At 44.9% G+C, this 20,942-nt stretch overlaps 1 protein-coding gene across 1 annotated transcript in view; it reads right to left on the minus strand.

Annotated features, from left to right (window-relative positions):
* Positions 1-1,169: 1,169 nt before the first annotated feature.
* The window catches only part of GLRA3 (glycine receptor alpha 3), a 419,963-nt gene continuing 400,190 nt past the window's right edge, over positions 1,170-20,942 (minus strand). Inside the window, exon 9 of the mRNA XM_073577590.1 lies at positions 1,170-2,156. Within this exon, the coding sequence (XP_073433691.1) occupies positions 1,884-2,156 (273 nt within the window). The 3' untranslated portion in view covers positions 1,170-1,883. The remainder of the gene's footprint in view (positions 2,157-20,942) is intronic.

Consider the following 20,942-nt stretch of genomic DNA (forward strand, 5'->3'; position numbering starts at 1 on the left):
GGAATCAGAAGCAGCTAGGACTTCCTCTTCATGTCGATTGGGCGCTGGTGTCACAACACCGCATCACAGCCCCGAGGAAAGCGACTGCTGACTTGGGAGGTGAGTATAGGCTTTATTATTTTATCAGGGTAGAGCATTTAGTTTAAGAAGGCGTTGTCTTAGCAGTGTACAATCCCTTTAAACATTCTGGGTTTGCAACCCTTATTCACAGCTTACTGAACATGTAAGCTTATGGATCCTTAATGTTTTTTATCTTTTTGCTTTTTCTCACCATGCTTTTAACTGCACAGTAAAAGTTATGTCTTAACATGTTCCCATTTTTGCTGGAAACCCAGTTCTCATGGACCCTTCTTCCATTTTTGACCTGGATACTAGCCTGTTTGTGTTTCTACATTCATTGCACCACACCCTGACCGAAAAAGGTCTACCAGGCTTTTTATGTGATTACAAGTGGTTTTCACAATTAACTGTCCTCCATGGAAGGTGAGCAGATTACATTTTTCCTTCCCTACAGCTTGCACACATGTTTATTCTGCAAGACCTCGATATCAACCATCTAAACTTTAAACTAAGCAGCAGTGTTCTCATGTTCAGTGGTTGATTCTATCAGTGGGACCCCCAGCTGTCAGACACTTATTACATATCTTATGGAATGATGATAAGAGGTTATCATGAGGAAATCCCTTTAAAGAGTTTATCCACTACTTTATAATTAATCCTTAGGATAAGTCATCAATGTCTGATGTGTCGGGGTCCAATGCCCGACACCCCACTGATCAGCTGTTCTTTGTGTCAGCGGACACTGGCCAGAACTGCTCAATTGTGACTCTGCTCAATCTTCTGATAGCACCTTGGGCAGGATACTGCATATCCACCTTCTATTCAAATCAATAGTAGGTGGATATGCAGTACCCAGCCTTCACCGCTATCAGATGAAAGAGAATCTCTGCAATTGAGCAGCTTCAGCTGACAGCCACTGCCAACACCAAAAACAGCTAATAAATGGGGCTGATGGGTGTCAGACCCTGACTGATCACACATTGATGACCTAAGGATGGATCAGCACACAAAAAAGTCACATTTGCCCATTGCCACCATTCGAGTCTCAATCTTATCTCTACATTTCCTTGTCACTTAATTATATCACAAAAATGATATATTTTTTTCAAGTGACATCACACAAGTAACATATTCATACTTTAGTTTCCTCCCTGACAGTACATTTCTCAGAATATATTCTGATTGCTATTTATTGCAATATATGTTCTCCATTACTCATATACAAATATTGACTACCAATTCCACAATCGAGGTGGATGGCCTTTTAATAATGGTACAGTGAATTTTACTGTTTCTTAAAGTCTAAACAGATGTGATCTCAATGGACAAGATTTCAATCCATAATATGATGTGTGACATTTAATGTTCACTAGATTTAATGTTACTTACTAATTTTATATATTGTGAGTAAATTGATTAGCTTTGCCCCTTTCAGTGTTGTTTTGTGTTGTACAAAATGTGACAATAATTATTTCTAAAAAACAGTTTTTACTACTCAAAATAGACTTTAAAGGTTTTCACAAATTTGAAATAAAAAGGTAAATAAATTTGTGGTCACTTTAAAATCTACAACCAATTTAGCTATTTGGTCCTGTTGTGTATAATAATATACAGTAAAAAAATCACTTAAAAAACAGCTTTGTGTTCTAATACCTCTGAGTAACAGCATGTAAAAACAGTTGGCAGTATAGAGTAGCTGTGATTGTGGTATTTTCTGTTTGATTTGAAAAGCTTCTATTAGGGAAAAAGAAAAATGGAATTAAGACATTGATGTTCACACTTTTATGGACAACCTTAATGTTGACATACCAACATTTAGTCTCTTAATCTTGCTGGTGAAAGTCTTCATGTCTTAGAATTTTGTAGATCACCCAGTAGAAGATGTTGAATATTAAAAAGGCCAGTGGGAAACAAGCTCGAGAAATTGTGTCTATCTTTTTTGCTCTGTCAATAAACACTTTTCGCATCTCTTCATGGGTTTTTGGTACTATAGGTGGTGGGTTGGGTCCCTTTGGAGTCACGCCATCTTTTGCTTGTAGACAAGGTCCCATACCATATGCTGTAAAGCTGAAACGATTTTCTCTCACATCATCATCCTGCAATGATAGAGTTAGGCAACTTTTAATCAGGTTCATTTCTTGAGCTGAAGAATGTAATTGGAATAAAAAATAACAACACAATTTCACAATTTGGTGTTCTTCTGGCACAGGTGATAGCTATGATGCATTTTATTTTGCAGCTAGGTTCTATGAAAATAGTTTGTTACAAATGTTCTCATCAAAAATATAAGTCTCCGCAAGTCATCCATCCCACTAAGATATGTCAGAGCAGAGTTTCCTGTGATGCCCTATTTACTCAGACACTACATTCTGCTACTGTAATTTGGTAAAATTAATGACCACTTTCTTTATCTAGAACATACTTGGGAAGACTTGGGTCACCCTAGCATAAAATGAAATGCAGTTTATGTGATGGTCATGATTTAAAATTACACATCCTGTGCATTTATTTTATTTGCTTGCAGTGGGCTTTGCAGCGATGAGATAACCCTTTCAAATTTTAAGGCATGAACATAAAGTAAGTGGGACTCATTTCATCATTTTGATTATAGCAATTAATCTCAATGCATATTCTCATTTTCATTATGGACAGCCAGGCTTGTTTTGACATGTAGCACATAAAGGTGTAGTACTAGGCGTAGTCAATGAAGTCTGGAAAAAAAGTTTCTCTAGCTGAAACCCAATATAAATTGAAAAATAACGGAACATCACCAAATAAGCCAGAGATGGGTGCAAGGCCTTCCAGACAACATGAGAAAGGCTGTTCACAGCCGAAACGTTGACACGCCAGATGGGCTAATAAAGTCCTCTTTTTTTCATCATTTTGGAGTGCTGCTTGCTTTTCTGATACCCAATATATACATTTATTATGCTGTTGCACCCTCTCATTATTCAGGAAAGCTCTGATAGTGAGTGGGGTCCATTTCAAAAGCATGACTTTGGCATCACTTTCAACAGGAGTATTCTTTCCTAGCATTCAACAAAAATATTTCCTTACTTACCTTACGTATACTACTAGTGTTAAAGAACCCTAAGGAGTTAGACTTGCTTCAAGGCTTGAAGCTGCAGAAAGTATACAAACCCTTTATAATCATATTCTAGCCAAAAACTTTTTTTATAGATGGTATATGGTAGATTGCTTAAGGTCCAGGTGCTTAGACCCTTGACAATCTAAAATTGAATTTCTAATTGGTGGATGGGTAATCTTTTTGCCTGGAGTTCTCCTGTATGCTCATCATAAAGAGGGTTATGTTTAGTAGCATGTGGAGTCATCTTAGTTTGCATTATTGTCCTGTGAAATGCAACATTTTTGTAACATTGTACATTTTTTTATTTCCCTAAAGTACCAGCGCTGTCAAGGATCATTTACATTAAGGTCATGCAAGTCTATAATACAGAAAATATGTCGTATCACACTAACACAAATTATTATCTCCCTAACCAACCTATGACTTTTTTTTATGCCTATAAAAATGCTGTTGATGGATGCTTTGTGCCAGTGGCATAACTTGAAGCTCATGGGCCACAGGACAAAATCTACAGCATCCTGCCAAAATATCATGGGTGTTTAATGGTATTGAACTGCTAAATTTGGCCAAAAAGATCTTTTGGGCACCCTTAAGCTGCAAAGCCCAAGAGTGATTTCAACCCCTGCACACACTACAGTTATGCGCTTGCGCAGTAGCAGCTATCAGATCACCTCTATATACACTGATAGCTGCTACTGCGAAGGTGCGGCGGGTGCCATTTTCAAATGGATTATTTTTAATATCAGGATAACCTCAACCATAATAATTATATACACAGTACACATGCATTTATGCTGCAGCACAGGTGCCACAGCTGGCACCTGCCTGCAGAAGGGTTTTTTTTCAGTATGTATATATAATGTTCATTATGTTAACTAGGGGGCAGGTCACTGAGGGATCAGTGACCTGTCAGCAGTCTTCATTATGAATACCTAAGCAGAGCACCACATGAAGACCCCCCCACAGGCCGCCTCAGAGCACGGGCATATCATTAACTCAAAGCTGAAAATAAAGATTGAACAACAACCACAAGATGGATTTCATCAACCAAGGTATCGTTTTAATCAGTATAACGGCGGTGACCTGACACTGTTTATAGGTTACTGTGCACAATCCTGCTGACAGGTTCCCATTAAAGTAAAGGGGGTTTTACACATAGCGATATCGCTAGCGATATCGCTATAACATCACCGATTTTGTGACGTTATAGCGATATTGCTAGCGATATCGCTATGTGTGATACTTACCTCCGAGCGGCTCCCCCGCTGTCCATCGCTGATCGAGCGAGAATGTCCGACTCCATTTCTCGTCTGGCGCTTCCTGCTGGGCTTCCTGCTGTTGCCGATGAGCGACGTGTGGAGGCGGGCGGGAGGACGTCAGGATCGCTGTGTGTGAAAGGTGAGTATCATGCGCTGCGTTGCTGCTGCATCGCTGTGAGGTCTGCCTGTGTGGCAGCTCACTAGCGATCATTTAGTGATGCACCAGCGATCCTGACTGGGTCGTATCGTTGGTCAGATCGCTGGTGCATCGCTAAATGTAAAGGCACCTTTACTCAAAACAATTAGTGTTAGTAACTAAACAGATTAACATTCAAACAAAGATAACAATAAACTTGGAAAAGCAAAGTCTTTCTCAATCTTAGGTCAATGTTCTATTCACAACGGTGGAGCGCACAGTCATGGGAGCCACCACGTAAATTCTCTCTCTGTTAATGTGGCCATAGTGGGGTGTCACCAGGTTTTCCTGCTAAGCCGCAAGTTTCTCTGATGTAGTTTATCATAGCCTGTTGAGCCTCCCACTCACCAACCGGCCCCCTCCCAACCTGAGAGCCTAGTCCCTGCCGACCCCAGTACCATAGAGGATATGTGGAAGTGACAGCCCTGTCCTTCTGCAGTCTCAGGTGCGTCCCGACTATTGCAGTCTCCTCATGGATCTTCTCGGCTTGACCGTTGATGGAATTCTCTTAGGATTGAAACAGAGTGGATTAGGCTTTGGCTCTTGACTGGTGACATTTGATCTCTTGAGCTTCACTACCGTGAGGCATGACTCCTGCGTAGAATCTGGTCAGATAATGTCTAAAGCCTTGATGTAGCAGAATTTCTGCTGAGGCCTGTTGCATTGGCCTCAGCGACATCCTGTCACAGGTGTGTCAGGAATGACTGAAACTCATCCTGGATCTGGCTGTACAACGTCTTTGCGATTAGCTCAAGCACCTTCTTGACTTTTGTATTTCTGTTGTGTAGCGATATCCCTCCGTGCATTCCGCGTCTGAAGCATGTTGCTGGTGTTAGCTCTTGTCTTTGTCTAGTTGGAAGTAATAACAGCCGACTATTAGTACCTTCTAAGAAGACTCTTGGAGGATTGTTGGTGTGACATTTTGGATGTCTTCTCAAGCTAAGTGTTCCCCTGGTTCGTCTACCATCTATGTCTTTAGTTGTAGTGGGGACTAACAAGTGTCTACCCCTTTCTCTCCCTAACCAGGGACTATTGCTAGGGTCAGGCAGGGATTAGGTTCCTGCTTGGCGATTGGTGCAGAACCTATATAGGGACGTTTCACTCTTCTTTCTTGTACCTTAGCCAATACTGCCCCCAGTCTTTACAGGCTCCCGTCAGTGTACAGTACAAAGGGCTGTGAGAATTCAGCATACCCCAAGACTGGGGCAATGTTCAGTGCTATCTTCAATGTCTGAAATGCTTCCTCTTGTCATTGGTCCCACTGGATTAGTTGACATTTGGCTCCTCCGGTCATCCCCTGCAACCGCTCATTGAGTGGTACGGCATTCTTGGTGAAGTCATTTATGAACCAGTGGTAGTATTCAGCTGCCCTAGCAATTTTCTCAGGTTGGTTGGTGTGTGCCACTTTTGCACTGCAGCCACCTTCACTGCGATGAGATATATTCCTGCAGTCGACATGGACGTCCCAGCTACTCAATTTCCTGCTAGAATAGGTGACACTTCCGGGGCTTAACTTTTAATCTGTGTCTTTCAAGCAGCTCAAATACTTGTTGCAGCCGGTTAAGGTGATCTTCAAATGTGGCAGCATAGATGATTAAGTCATCCAGATATATCAAAGTGGCTTCAAAATTCAGATTTCCCAAGCATCTTTCCATCAAATGTTGGAACATTCCTGCTGCGTTCGTCAGTCTGAAAGTCATCTGGGTGAATTCTAACAGACCCATAGGGAGAACAAAGACTGACTTCGGGCAATCCTTTGCTGCCACCGGAACTTGAAAGTAGCCACTGGTCAAGTGGATGGAGGAGAAATATTTAGCTTTTCCAAATGCGGATAGGCACTCTTTGATTCTGGACAAAGGGTAGGATTCAGGTTCAGCCTTCAGTAATCTATACAGAACCTCAGGGTGCCATCATTTTTTTAACTGACATGATGGGGGCCACCCAGGGACTCTAGTTTTTGTAAATTATACCATTACGCAGCATATGGGGCAGCAGTTCTTTCACCTCCTGATACATTTGAGATGGGATCTGCTGATACCTCTCTCGAATAGGAGCCATAGTCTCTGTAGGGATCTTGTGTTGATTAGCTTAGGTGCATCCAAAGTCATCTTCATGACGTGCAAACACTCCCTGATATCACTGCATTAACTGTTCGATCTGTCCAACTTGCCTCAAGGAGAATTCCATGAGGTTGGCCTCCATTTGTTCCAAGAGGTGATGCCCAGCCAAAGATTCACTTCTGTATTCATGACTATCGAGCGACACCACCAAGGTCCACAGAGCTCCTCCCACAGGTGTCAGTCCTATAGCGTCAGCTCTGGTGAGATCTTCTGGTATCATGGAAACTCCAGCCACTTCTTGTTGGTGTGTTAACTGTAAATTTGTGTCACTCAAATTTATACAACACTTGTCCTTGCCACATGGTGAACAGTAGCACGATGTGGGCAACCAATAATCTGGAGATACTTTTCTCTCCATCAGCTCAATCTGTACGTCCACACCCTCCAAAGACACATGGGTCAGTACCGGCATAGAGAGAACAGTCTGCCCTATCAGCAGCTATCATGGTAGCTTAGGGTGGCATCACCACTTCAACAAGATGCTGGGAAGCAGTGAGTTTCTAGTGAATATGGCTGACCAACACAAGTTGCTAAAATACCATCTTACTGGTGAGTGGCGTGGGTCCAGTAGTTTTTATCTGGGCCCTCAGCCAAGAACTGCCTCGCTTCTTTTAGCATGTTCATGCCAAGAGCTACAATGGGTTCTCCTCCTCTAGACTCCATGATCAATACTATTCCCTTTCAACAGAGGTCTGTTCTACACACCTGGACACACAATCACACGACTCCCACTACTGAGATAGATAGTTTATTTGCTACCACCAGTCGGATGGCATGGTCTTTTCTAGAAAGAGCCACCTCAGGGAAGTGACTCTGGAATTACAGTTCTGGCATAGGAGTAACCTGGGACCTGATGTCCATTAAATAGTGGCTGTGATGTCCATTAAATTCAGCCCAGGTAATTGATCTCTCCCAGACAATATCCTGAGTTCTCTCCTCCACCTTTTGAGGCTCGAAACTCCATGGTAGGTCCAACCCTTTTGCTCACATTCTGCTGATGACCTAAGTACATGACATGGAAGGATGCCCAGATCAGGATTCAAGCATAGCTCTCTTTTAAAACCTGCCTCAGCGACGGATCTCATAGTCCAGTATCTAATTGATCTTGCAACACTTCATTCAATGGACCTAGTCCTCGGTGCCCGTCTCGGGTCTTCTTGGTGATATGAACCATCACTTCCTGCAATGCAGTAACATGTGAGCTATGGTCTCAATTCCTCTTGGACCCACTGGAACCACCGCATGCCCTAGGTCCATGCATGTGCTCAAGGATTTTTACCACGTTAACCACAGTGTCACAGTCCCTAGGTGGGCGATACATACCATCTGCTGGGCCTCCAATCAAGGGTCAGGAGGGCTATCTCGGCCTGAGTAGGAAGGGTCAAGGGATACATGCAGAACATGCTTTTCAGTCTCTCTTCCAAGTCCCAGTGACATGCTGCTCCCCGTGAACTTGGGGAGATTGCTAAGCATAGCCCCCATGGTATACAGTGGGTACGGAAAGTATTCAGACCCCTTTAGATTTTTCACTCTTTGTTTCATTGCAGCCATTTGGTAAATTCAAAAAAGTTAATTTTTTTCTCATTAATGTACACTCTGCACCCCATCTTGACTGAAAAACCCCCAGAAATATAGAATTTTTTGCAAATTTATTAAAAAAGAAAAATTGAAATATCACATGGTCATAAGTATTCAAACCCTTTGCTCAGACAATCATATTTAAGTCACATGCTATCCATTTCCTTGTGTTCCTCCTTGATATGGTTCTACTCCTTCATTGGAGTCCAGCTGTGTTTAATTAAACTGATAGGACTTGATTTATAAAGGCACAAACCTGTCTATATAAGACCTCACAGCTCACAGTCCATGTCAGACCAAATGAGAATCGTGAGGTCAAAGGAACTGGCCAAGTAGATCAGAGACAGAATTGTGGCAAGGCGCAGATCAGGCCAAGGTTGCAAAAGAATATCTGCAGTACTCAAGGTTCCTAAGAGCACAGTGATCTACATAATCCTTAATTGGAAGACGTTTGGGACCACCAGAAGTCTTCCTACACCTGGCTATCCAGCCATACTGAGCAATCAAGGGAGAAGAACCCTAAGATCACTGTGGCTGAACTCCATAGATGCAGTAGGGAGATGGGAGAAAGTTCCACAAAGTCAACCATCACTGCAGACCTCCACCAGGCGGGCCTATGTGGCAGAGTGACCCGACGGAAGCCTCTCTTCAGTGCCAGACATATGAAAGCCCGCATAGAGTTTGCTAAAAAACACATAAATTACTAACAGACTATGAGAAAAAGATTTTCTAATCTGATGAGACGAAGATAGAACTTTTTGGTTACAATTCTAAGTGGTATGTGTGGAGAAAACCAGACACTGCTCATCACCTGCCCAATACAATCCCAACAGTGAAATGTGGTGGTAGCAGCATCATGCTATGGGAGTGTTTTTCTGGTGCAAGGACAGGATGACTGTTTGCAATTGAAGGAAACATGAATGCAGCCAAGTACAGAGATATCCTGGATGAAAACCTCTTCCAGAGTGCTCTGGATCTCAGACTTGCCCGAAGGTTCACCTTCCAACAAGACAATTACCATAAGCACATAGCTAAAATAACAAAAGAGTGGCTTCAAAACAACTCTGTGACCATTCTTGACTGGCCCAGCCAGAGTCCTGACCTAAAACCAACCGAACAACTTTGGAGAGACCTGAAAATGACTGTCCATCAACATTCACCATTCAACCTGACGGAACTGGAGAGGATGTGCAAGGAAGAATGGCAGAGGATCCCCAAATCCAGGTGTGAAAAACTTATTCTACTCAATACTGAGCAAAAGGTCTGAATACTTATGACCATGTGATATTTATGTTTTTCTTTTTTAATAAATTTGCAAAAATGTCTACATTACTGTTTTTTTCAGTCAATATGGGTTGCAGAGTGTACATTAATGAGAAAAATATGGCTGCAATGATGCAAAGAATGAAAAATTTAAAGGGGTCTGAATACTTTCCGTATCTACTGTATGTCCCCTGGCAAGCTCTCCCATGGATTGGTCCGCCATCTCTGAGACTGAATGTTGCATTCTGCTGACTATGCCAAAGGTAATGCAGGTGTATGGATGCAATGCACAGAGGCACCAGGTGGAAATATTAGGGGATGATTATAGTTCTATTTATATATATAGTGATTTAAAGTAACTCTAAGCAATATATAAGTAGTGTTAGTAACTAGGCAGATTAACATTCAAACAAAGATAACAAAGATAAACATTCAAACAAAGATAAACTTGGAAAAGCAAAGAAAGTCTTTATCTAACGTCAATATTCTGTTCACAACAGTGGTGCACCCAGTCGTGGGAGCCACCTAGAGATGAGCGACTTTGCCTTTTTTCGGGTTGAGTCGGGTTTCATGAAACCCGACTTTCGCAAAAGTCGGGTCGAACGCAATCGGCCGATTATCGTGAAAAGTCGAAGGCCGACTGAAACACGAAACCCAATGCAAGTCAATGGGGAAGAAAAGTCGGCAGTGAGTGGAGGACAGGAAACACACCTACAGTGCCCATTTTAATGCCAAAAACATAAATTCTTATTACTTAAGCTTGTCAACCTTAATTTACTTTATAATAATAGTTTGGCATTGAAAACAGGGGGTTATTTGGCTAAAGTTGTGGGGGGGTAGGGCTGGCTCCAGATTTTCGTGGGCCCAGGGCCAAAGAGTGTCACTGGGCTCTTTTAACACATGCCACAATTCATGATCCTCTGATACGGCAGAGAAATAGCGGTATAGTACAATGAAAAATACTTCACTTCTTACATCACATGACTGATATCCATTTTAGTTTCTCCAATAGCTCCAAATGGACAGCATATTACTCCATACAGTATTATGGCCACCGCATAGTGCGCCATACAGAGTAATGAGGCCCATATATTTCTCCATACAGAATCATTGGTCCCATATAATGCTCGATACAGTATATGATGAGCTCCACATAATGCTACAGTATATGTTGGTCCCCATGGATGAAGCTCCACTGTCTTATGGGCCCAAATAAAGCTCCATATATAATGGGCCCCATTTCTAATGCTCCAGTGTATAATGGGCCCTGTAAATGCTGCTCCAGTGTCTGATTTCCCCCATTTAGAAAGCTCCAGCATAAGATGGGCCTCACGGATGATGCTCTAGTGTACGATTTGTCCAAATAATGCTCCATATATAATCTGCCCCATTTACAATGCTCCAGTATATGATGGGCCCTATGGATGATGCTCCAGTGTCTTATGGGCCCAAAGAATGCTCCATATATAATGGGCCCCATTTCTAATGCTCCAGTGTATAATGGGCCCTGTAAATGCTGCTCCAGTGTCTGATGTCCACCTTTGGAATGCTCCAGTGTATGGTGGGCCCCATATATCATTCTCCAGAGTATAGTGTTCCCCAAAAATTGCTCCCAACCTTTAAAACAATTAAATAAGTCTCCTCGCTAGGGATCCCCTGTACTCTGGACTCCTCGTCGTCCCCATCTTCCATCTCTCTGCACTTGGACTGTTTAGGCAGAGGGCATACAGACATGATATCATCGCGGTCTCTGACCAGAATGCCACTGTCAGGAAACGCGGAAGACGTCACGGCGGTGGAGCAGGGAGAGGTAAGTATTTCAACTTTGCAAGTGCTGTGATCCTGAGCAAGCAGGGGGGGCCTACTCGTTGGTGACGGCACTGGCACATGGCCCCTCATAGTATGGCGGTGTGTCTGACAGCGGGTCCTCCCTCCGGCAGAAACACTTTTGCGTACTATGAGGGGCCCTGTGCCAGTGCCCTCACCTCGCCCATTAGTATGCGCCCCCACCTTCTCAAGGAACCTGCAATTTCATCTGCACCTTCCTCTTTGTCACCGTGTAAGGTGGTATAGTATGCGGGAAGGGGAAGCTGAGTTTCATCAGGGTCAGGTTCTGGCTGTGTGGAGTGCGAGGGGAATGTAGTGGTCTGGGTCAATGTACCAGCAGAATCATCTAGCAGTGGCTAGGCATCAGTGCATTTGTGGCGCCCCCAGGAGTACGGTCGCCACAGTGGCATTACCTTCCTCCTTGGGAGTGTGATGTCATGCTTGGGAGCAATGAAGGATCACTCTAGCAGTTAAACCAACACACAACACAGTTCCCACTCCAGGCCAGCAGGGAGACCTCTGAACCTGATTGCTGAGGAGCTGCTCTCTGTGGTCGGGAGGAGGGAAGTTAGGGCAGTCTGTGAAGGGAAGGGGAAGTGTGTGGACGTGAGAAGGGGAGCTGGAGGATGAGCAGAGTTAAGGCTCACTCCTAGCTGGAGCGCATGGTCTGGATTCCGGTCTCTGAGTATGTAGGGACACTGACGGTCCTGCAGCAGAAACCGGAGGAAGTAGCAGCTGTAAATGCTCTGTTCCCAACTAAGACTCGGAGGCCCCAGCAGCGACGTGTGTGAGCCAGAAGGAAAAGGCTACGGCTGCCTGCCATACGAGAAAGTTCCAAAAGAGAGTCAACAGGGGGAACTTCAGTGAACTCAGTACTGCGAGTACCTCAGAAAAGCGCTAGAACGGAGGCCACACTACCTATCTGCAGAGAGAGAATTCCTAATTTGCTTCCAGGCTGACCAACTCCTTTTCCATCTGTACTCTGGGTCCTGGACGGCACTTACCAAGTACAGGTAAAGGAACTGCATGACTGTGCCTGTCATCTTTCTCGTGCACCTGGTGCACAGCTCTGCTACATTCCTGCACTGCACACCATCTACCAACTCTTTCATTTGCCCTGCGACTACAGCCCTACCTGTGCAGGGCTTCTACATCTTAGCTGCACCACAACATCTGTCCCAGAGAAGCAACACTGCAGCGCTGGTCAATCTGATCAGAAACCACAGGTGGTGTCACGTATCATTCACCTATAAACGTTATTCACCCCTTTGCATGGCCGCCCAGGGCCACGTAACGGGTCATCACCACCAACGTGACACATCCCTCTGAGACACTGGCCCGGTACCGATTAACCCCACTTCCCTGGCTGGCCACCCACACTCCATGTCAGATTCATCTTGTACTGGGGAATTCACGATTTGACTTGATAACCCAGGAATGGTATGTGAAAAGAGCTCCATGGAGTAATCTGAAGTGTGTGCTGCAGCATCCTTCACTTTTGGTGTGGGTGAAGGACACAAGGAAAGGTTTTGTTCCTGACCAGAGGCCTGCACTGATGACTCTGTGCTTGCAGTTTTTGTAACTTCAGAAGAGGAAGCAATAGAGCTGGAGGCTGTTTCGGCAATGTAAGCCAAAACCTGTTCCTGGTGCTCCGGCTTTAAAAGCGGCTTACCTACTCCCAGAAAAGGGAACCTTAAAGGCCTTCTTGTGCCAGAAGATGTCGCAGGCTCAATACCTCTTGCATTAGCTGCTATTGTGCTTTTGCCATAACCAGCCGATGCACCACCACCACCATAAGTACCAGCTGCGCCCCCCCGCCCACGTCCGCGGAATCTTCCACCAGACTTCCTCATGTTTGGCAAAATGTACCAAAAATACCAGCAGAGAAATGGTACTGTATGAGTAGCATACAGCTGTGTAAGGTGTATGTAAGAAGTGAAATCTCTGTATATATTTTGTGAGTCAGACACTCACCCAGTATGTATTTCACCGTAATTCAACAAGCAGATATACGTATGTGAGAAAGAGCTACATGGACTAATGTGAAGTGTGGCCTGCTGCATCATTCACTTTTGGTGGGGGTGAAGGACACAAGGAAAGGGGTTCTTCCTGACCAGGAGCCAGCACTTGAAGACTCAGTGCTTGCATTTTTTGAAACTTCAGAAGAGGAGGGCATATTAGCTGGAGTCTGTTTTGGCAATGTAAGCCAAAACCAGTTCCTGATGCTCCGGCTTTAAAAGCGGTTAACCTACTCCAAGATAAGGTAGCCTTCCAGGCCTTCCAGAGCTAGACCATGACGCAGGCTCAACACCTCCTGCCTTAGCTGCTATAGTGCTTTTTCCACTACCAGCAGATGCATCACCACCATCAGTACCAGCTGGCCCCCCACACGCACGTCCGCACCCTCTTCCACCATGCTTCCAAGTTTTGGAGAAAATGTACCCAAAATAACATCATATATATGGTACTGTATCAGAAGCGTACAGCTGTATACATTCAAAGGATAATTGTAAATCTCTGTATATAGTTCATGAGTCACACAGAGATGCTCACAGGCTCAGTATGGATTAGACAAGAATATAAAAAGTAGAAAAAGGGTACAGTATCATCAGATAGCAGGTATATATAGTATACAGTAGTTTAAAGTTTCTAAATCTCCGTATATATTTCAGGAGGCAGACACAGACGCTCTCAGGCTCAGTTTGGATTACAGCACAATATAAAAAGCCGTAAAACGGTAATGGATCTGAAACGTACAGTTGTATACAGTGTAGGGGTTATTGTCAATCTCAGTATTTATTTCCAGAGTCAGAAACAGACTCTCACTTGGTCAGTTTGGATTAGACCAGAATATAAAAAGCAGTAAATGGGTAATGTGTTATGAATGAGTCACCGAAGGAGGAACAAAAAAAATACAAGCTAGGTCCAGAAAACCGGAGAGGTTGGTAGCTATGGGATTGCAGACCCCTGATCCTATTCACACAACTAACAGTAGCCGTGGGGGGTTCCTACGGTGCCCTAGACCCCTCGTTCACAGCCGGAGAAATAAATAAGCCTAAAGAAAGAAAGGGGAAATCTAAACTGCCCCAGAGCAGACCCCAAAGCAACAGACAGCCCCCAGCATGTATTGTCGGTGAAAAGCAGATGAAAACACAAACACAGACAGAAAGACAGGTTGAGCAAATGATGGGGCCCAACTAACTAAATAGGAAAGGACAGAAAAGATGCTGGCTGCAATCCGCAAAAATTCTGCCAAAATAATGTCCAACACATCTGATAAGAAAAAGGCCCTGAAGTCACTAGACTTCAAAATCACTATATCAGCACTCAGGTATATTCTGAAGACTGAGCAAAAGATCAACTTGACCAGAGACAAAAATGGAGCTCAGCCTGTACCAACAAGGGCAGGCAGAACCAAACACTAAGTAAACAGACAATATCTCATGGAAAAATAAGAGAGCAAATACTTAGCTTTCAGAAGACAGGTACTGAACTGGTTTGCAAGAGCTCAGAGCAGAAAGAATCACCAGCACCCCTGTGGGGCGTCGGCTGCCTTATATCCACTCAGTGATTCCGGGTGTCCAATCAGGCTCCACCTGTTCAGATGACAGGTTCTTCCCAACCCAATCAATTTCACTACCTCTCTTCACCAGCAGAGGGAGTTCATCAGACATCAACGGTGAAGGGGAAAATGAACTTACAACAGTAATGTATCACAAGCGTAGAGCTGTATACAGTGTTGGGGTAATTTTTAAATCTACATATAAATTGCAGGAGTAACCCACAGACTCTCACACGCTCAGGATGGATCACGCCACAATATAAAAAGAAGATCCGCAAGAAATAATCACACATGTGGGCCAATGTTCCAGGTGTCAATGATACACTTAAAGTGGTGGGTGGAGGAGGACTTTCTGGCAGAAAGGGTACAGTATCACCAGATACCAGGTATATTTAGCATAGTTTAAACATTAAAAATGTACGTCTATATATCATTAGTAGTGTTGAGCCACCCCGCTAATGTTCGAGTTTGGTTCGGTTCATCGAACAGGAGGCAAGTTCATCGAATGTTCGTCGAACTTTCGACGAACACCGTCGAACTCCATTGAAAACAATTGAGGCAAGCACAAACACATACAAACACATAGAAAACTCATACAAAACACCTTAAAAGGTGTCCCAAAGCAGACAAAATGCTCAGAAGACACAAATAACATGGAAAAGGGCAGCTACATATAGAAAAGAGATGGAGGAGTAAAAGAAGGAGGAGGAGACACAGATATAAGCATGTCATGCCCTTATAAAGTCAAGAAAGGCTGGAATAAAAATCTAAAATAAAAAAAAATTCTTAAATTCTAAAATCGAATACGATCATATACCGTCGAACTTCCCACCATAAATTATGCCAACTGCCGATCGGGCGGCATTATTCCCACGACCCTCCGAACAGCATCCATGAAGGCAAATTGTTTGGTTTCCGGGGGCAGTATGGTTGCAAAGCTGAACCTTAAAGGAATGTCCAGAAGGGCACCACCAGAAATGGAGCCTGTGGATTAATTGGACTCCACACGGGCAACCTCAACCATGCCAGCCACGGGAAGGATGGACTGATTGCAAGCTTTCTCTATTTTGTGGGCGGTGGTGCATGGCCGTTTTTAGTTGTGCTTGCAATTTGTCAGCTTAATTCCGTTAACAAACGAGTCTCCGGCATGCCCCCGCGGTCTGTGTCCAGCTTACTAGAGGGACACGCGAGGCTCTGGCACGCAAGATCGAGCAATAACAGGTCTGTCATGCCCTTACATGTCCGGGGCTGCACGCGCGCTACACTGAAAGGACCAGCGTGTGTCGCTTACAGGTGCGGATAACCTGCTGAACCCCATTAGTGATGGGGATCTGGGATTCCAATTCTTCCCCGCGAACGAGGATTTCCCAGCAAGTGCAGGTCAACCGGAATTCCGGAATTAGGCCTAACCGGTATTCCAGAAAGAATGTGAAAAAAATTGTGTCCAAACCACAGGTGCTGTAGCTTGCTTGACAGCTGGGCTCCTCTGCTGAGTAGTACACAGTTCTTACATAAACAAGCAGCATAGCTTGATTCACAGGTGGGCAACTCTGCTGAGTAGCAGACAGTGCTTACATAAACATGCGGCATAGCTAGGTTCACAGGTGGGCTCCTCTGCTGAGCAGCAGACACAGGTACTAGGCCCAAAGTATTTGCTGGGCTAAATGGAGATAAAAAATGGTTCTTACATAAACAAGTGGCACAGCTTGATTCACGGGTGGGCTCCTCTGATGAGTAGCAGAAACAGTTACTAGGCCCAAATTATTAACTGGGCTAAATGCAGTCAAAAACTGGTTCTTTTATAAACAGGAGGCATAGCTAGGTTCACGGGTGGGCTCCTCTGCTGAGATTGCTACAAGGCTCAAAAGGATTTTCTGGACAAGATGTGGTAAAAAATTATTAGAAACACACACGGTGTAGGTCCTTGACAGGTGCACTACACCGCTGGCTACCAGACACCGCTACTATGCCATGAAACTGTCTATTAACATTGAAAACCATTATTAATGTGAAAATAAAGTAAAGCTTTTGGTGAACGAACCGTTCTCGAACGGCACCTCGAACAGCCGAATTTTAAGCAAAGTGTTCGAGTTCGACGAACGGCTCGAACACCGCCCAAAACAGCTCGAATTTGAACTTGGCAAACAGTTCGACTCGAACACTGCTCATCTCTAATCAGGAGGCAGACTCAGACGGTCTCAAGCCCAGTATGGATTCGACAAGATTGTAGAAAGTTGAGAAAGGGTACAGTATCACCAGATACCAGGTATATATAGCATAGTTTACACATTAAAAATCTATGTCTATATATCAGGAGGCAGACTCAGATGGTCTCAGGCCCAGTATGGATTCGACAAGATTGAAGAAAGTTGAGAAAGGGTAGAGTATCACCAGATACCAGGTATATATAGCATAGTTTACACATTAAAAATCTACGTCTATATATCAGGAGGCAGACTTAGACGGTCTCAGGCCCAGTATGGATTCAACAAGATTGTAGAAAGGTGAGAAAAGGTACAGTATCACTGGATAACAGGTATATATAGCATAGTTTAAACATTAAAAATCTCCGTGTATATTTCCGAAGTCTGACAAAGACACTCACAGCCTCAGTATAGATTAGACAAGAATCTAAAAAGTAGAAAAAGGGTTATGTATTCGAAGCGTACACCAGTATACACTGTTGGGGTATTTTTAAATCTTCATATATATTTCAGTCTCAGTTAGTTAGACAGTCCAGACTCTCTGCAAGAAGAAACGAGATGGATAAAAGTACAGACGGAAATTCGAGTGATTGCAGAAATTTTGGAATTACTAATCATGGGAAAAACTCCCGGGAGAATTCTCAGAGGCGATGCTGACCCTCAATTACTTTGTCTGTGGAGACAGCGAAAACAGTTCTTTGTGAAGAAAGGGTTGCTGTATCGCTGTACCATGGATCCCATCACTGTTACTCATCTCCATCAAATTGTGATCACAGGGAGAGATGTAGACATGGTCCTCACTGCCTATCATGATCTGTCAGGTAACTTTGGAGTGCAAAAGACAGAAGCCACAGGCTGTAAGCGATTCTATTGGATTGGCATGAGAGGACACATTTAAAAATGTGGGCAGGAATGTCACATGTCTGTGAGTAGGAAAACTGTGAAAGCTGATGATAAACCACCACTGCATCTCATTGTGAGTCGACGTCCACAACAAATGGAAGCCATTGATCATCTGAAGATAGAGCCCAGCAGGACAGGGCATAGCTACATCTTAACCATCATCTATCAGTTCACCAAATTTGTAGTGGCAGTCCCAGTGAAGGATTTAACAGCCCAGACTACACAGTGGTGGAGCAGGGAGAGGTAGGTATTGCAAGTGCTGGGGCCCTGAGCAAGCAGGGGGGCCCACTCGTGGGCGGTGGTACTGGCACAGGGCCCCTCATTGTACACCGGTGTATCTGATGGCGGGTGTGCACCCCCACCGTCAGAGACACTTGATTGTACTATGAGGGACCCTGTGCCAGTGCCGTCACCCAAGAGGGGGCCCACCCACCTGTCCAGGGCAGCGGCACTCGCACGGGTACGTGCGCCAGGTGGTGACTCCGGCCCTGGGGGGGAGGCAGCCCAGTTAGGGAGGTTGAAAAATGGCATACAGTATGATGATGTTGGACATTCAGCAGCTGAAAATGGAGGAATTGGAAAAGTCCGAGGAAGAGGAGGACAAAAGCGAGCCATTTTTCAGGCAACCTACGTGTCAGCAGGGGAAGGTGGGACAAAATCCTTTGAAACCCATGCATGGTTCATTTTAATGAAGGTTAGATCATTAACATTTTGGGTCGACAGACGGGTCCTTTTTTCTGTCAGGATTGATCCAGCAGCACTGAAGACTCTTTCGGATAGCACCCTAGCAGCAGGGCAAGCAAGCTCCTGTAAGGCATATTGTGCCAATTCAGGCCAGGTGATCAGTTTACAGGCCCAATAGTCAAAGGGGAATTACCGGTGAGGGAGAACATCAATATGGGAGGAGAAGTAGTTTGCAACCATAGTTGACAACTGCTGTCTCCTGTCACTTTCAATCGATGCAGTATTACCAGTCATGTGAGCGGTACTTGAAAAATCAGTCCACAACATGGTCATGAAACCCTTGTCTCCAACGCCACTTCGGATGTGTGCACCATGAACACTTCTTCCATGTTGCCCCCTACAGCTCGTGGGAGAACCATCACCGCTGCTGCGTGCCTCAAACGCCTCAAACAAACGGTTTACCAGAGTTGCTTGTTTGTTAGCCAATATTAGCTCTAGGTTCTCCTGTGGCATGATGTTTTGGAATTTGCCTTTATAGCGTGGATCCAGGATGCTGGCCAACCAGTAGTCGCCATCATTCATCATTTTGGCAATGCGGGGGTCCTTTTTAGGATCTGCAAGGCATAATTACACATGTGGGCCAATGTTCCAGGTGTCGATGATGCACTGCAAGTGCTGGGTGGAGGAGCACTTTCTGGCAAATCCCTCCAGTCACACACAAACCCTGTACCTGACCTTGCCACGCCAACATTTTTTCTTGCCCCCTGAGAAGCATCCTCCTCCCAAAATAATCATCCCCATCATCCTCCTCCTCCTCCTCTTCCTCTTCTTCCTCCACCTTGTCCATGAGACTTCTCTGACCAGAAAATGGCTGACTGTCATCAAGGCTGACCTCCTCCTCTTCCTCCTCGGCTGCAGACGCCTGCTCCTTAATGTGCATCAAAGTTTGCATGAGCAGACGCATAAGTGGGATGCTCATGCTTATGATGGCGTCGTCTGCGCTTACCAGCCGTGTGCATTCCTCAAAACACTGAAGGACTTTACAGAGGTCTTTCAGCTTTGACCACTGCACACCCGACAACTCCATGTCTGCCCTCAAACTGCCTGCCCGTGTATCCTCCCACAAATGCATTACAGCCTGCCTCTGTTCGCACAGCCTCTCAACCATGTGCAGGGTGGAGTTCCACCTTGTTGCAATGTCGATAATTAGGTGGTGCTTGGGAAGGTGGAGCAATCGCTGCAGCTTCTGCATATGACTGGAGTGTACGGGTGACAGTCGGATGTGCGAGCACAGTCTTCGCACCTTATGGAGCAGGGCTGTTAACTCCAGATAATTATTGAGGAAGCACTGCACCACCAGGTTCAAGGTGTGAGCCAGGCAAGGTATGTGTCTGAGTTTTAAAAGGGCTAAGGCTGCCACAAAATTCCAGCCGTTATCACTAACTACCTTGCCTGCTTCAAGATGTAGACTGCCCAGCCATGACTCAGTTTGTCGCTGCAAGGAGTCGGCCAGTACCTCTGCGGTGTGTCTGTTGTCACCCAAACACATCATCTTCAACACAGCCTGATGATGCTTACCACGAGCTGTTGGATAGTGGGACACCTCATGTGCAACACTGGCAGCTGTGGATGGAGTGCTCGTGCGACTGCGCTCTGTGGACGAGCTTTCGCTTCTGGAGGAGGAGGAGGGTCGAATGCCTACAGCCAACTGTTTCCTATACCGTGGGCTAGGCAGCACTGTCCCACTGCCGCTGTCCCTTGTGGACCCTGCATCCACCACATTAACCCATTGCGCAGTGATGGACATGTAACAGCCCTGGCCATGCCTACTAGACCTTGCATCTGTTGTGAGGTGCACCTTTCCACTCACTGATTGCTTGAGTGCATGGACAATGCGGTATTTCACATGCAGGTGGAGGGCTGGGATGGCTTTTTGAGAAGAGAAATGCTGACTGGGTAGGTCATAGTGTGGTACTGTGTAGGCCATGAGCTCGCGGAAAGCTTCGCTTTCAACCAACCGGTAGGGCATCATCTCTAACGAGATTAGTTTGGCAATGTGGGCGTTCAAACACAGTGTATGCGGATGAGAGGATGAGTACTTTCTTGTCCTACTGAGAGTCTCTGGTAGGGTGAGCTGGACTTGAGAGCTGCGCATGGTGGAACTAGCGGTGGACATGGCGGACTGAGAGAGGGTTGGT

This window comes from Dendrobates tinctorius, unplaced genomic scaffold (genome assembly GCF_039654945.1).
Source record: "Dendrobates tinctorius isolate UK_male_01 unplaced genomic scaffold, ASM3965494v1 ptg000008l, whole genome shotgun sequence".
Classification (NCBI taxonomy): Eukaryota; Metazoa; Chordata; class Amphibia; order Anura; family Dendrobatidae; genus Dendrobates; species Dendrobates tinctorius.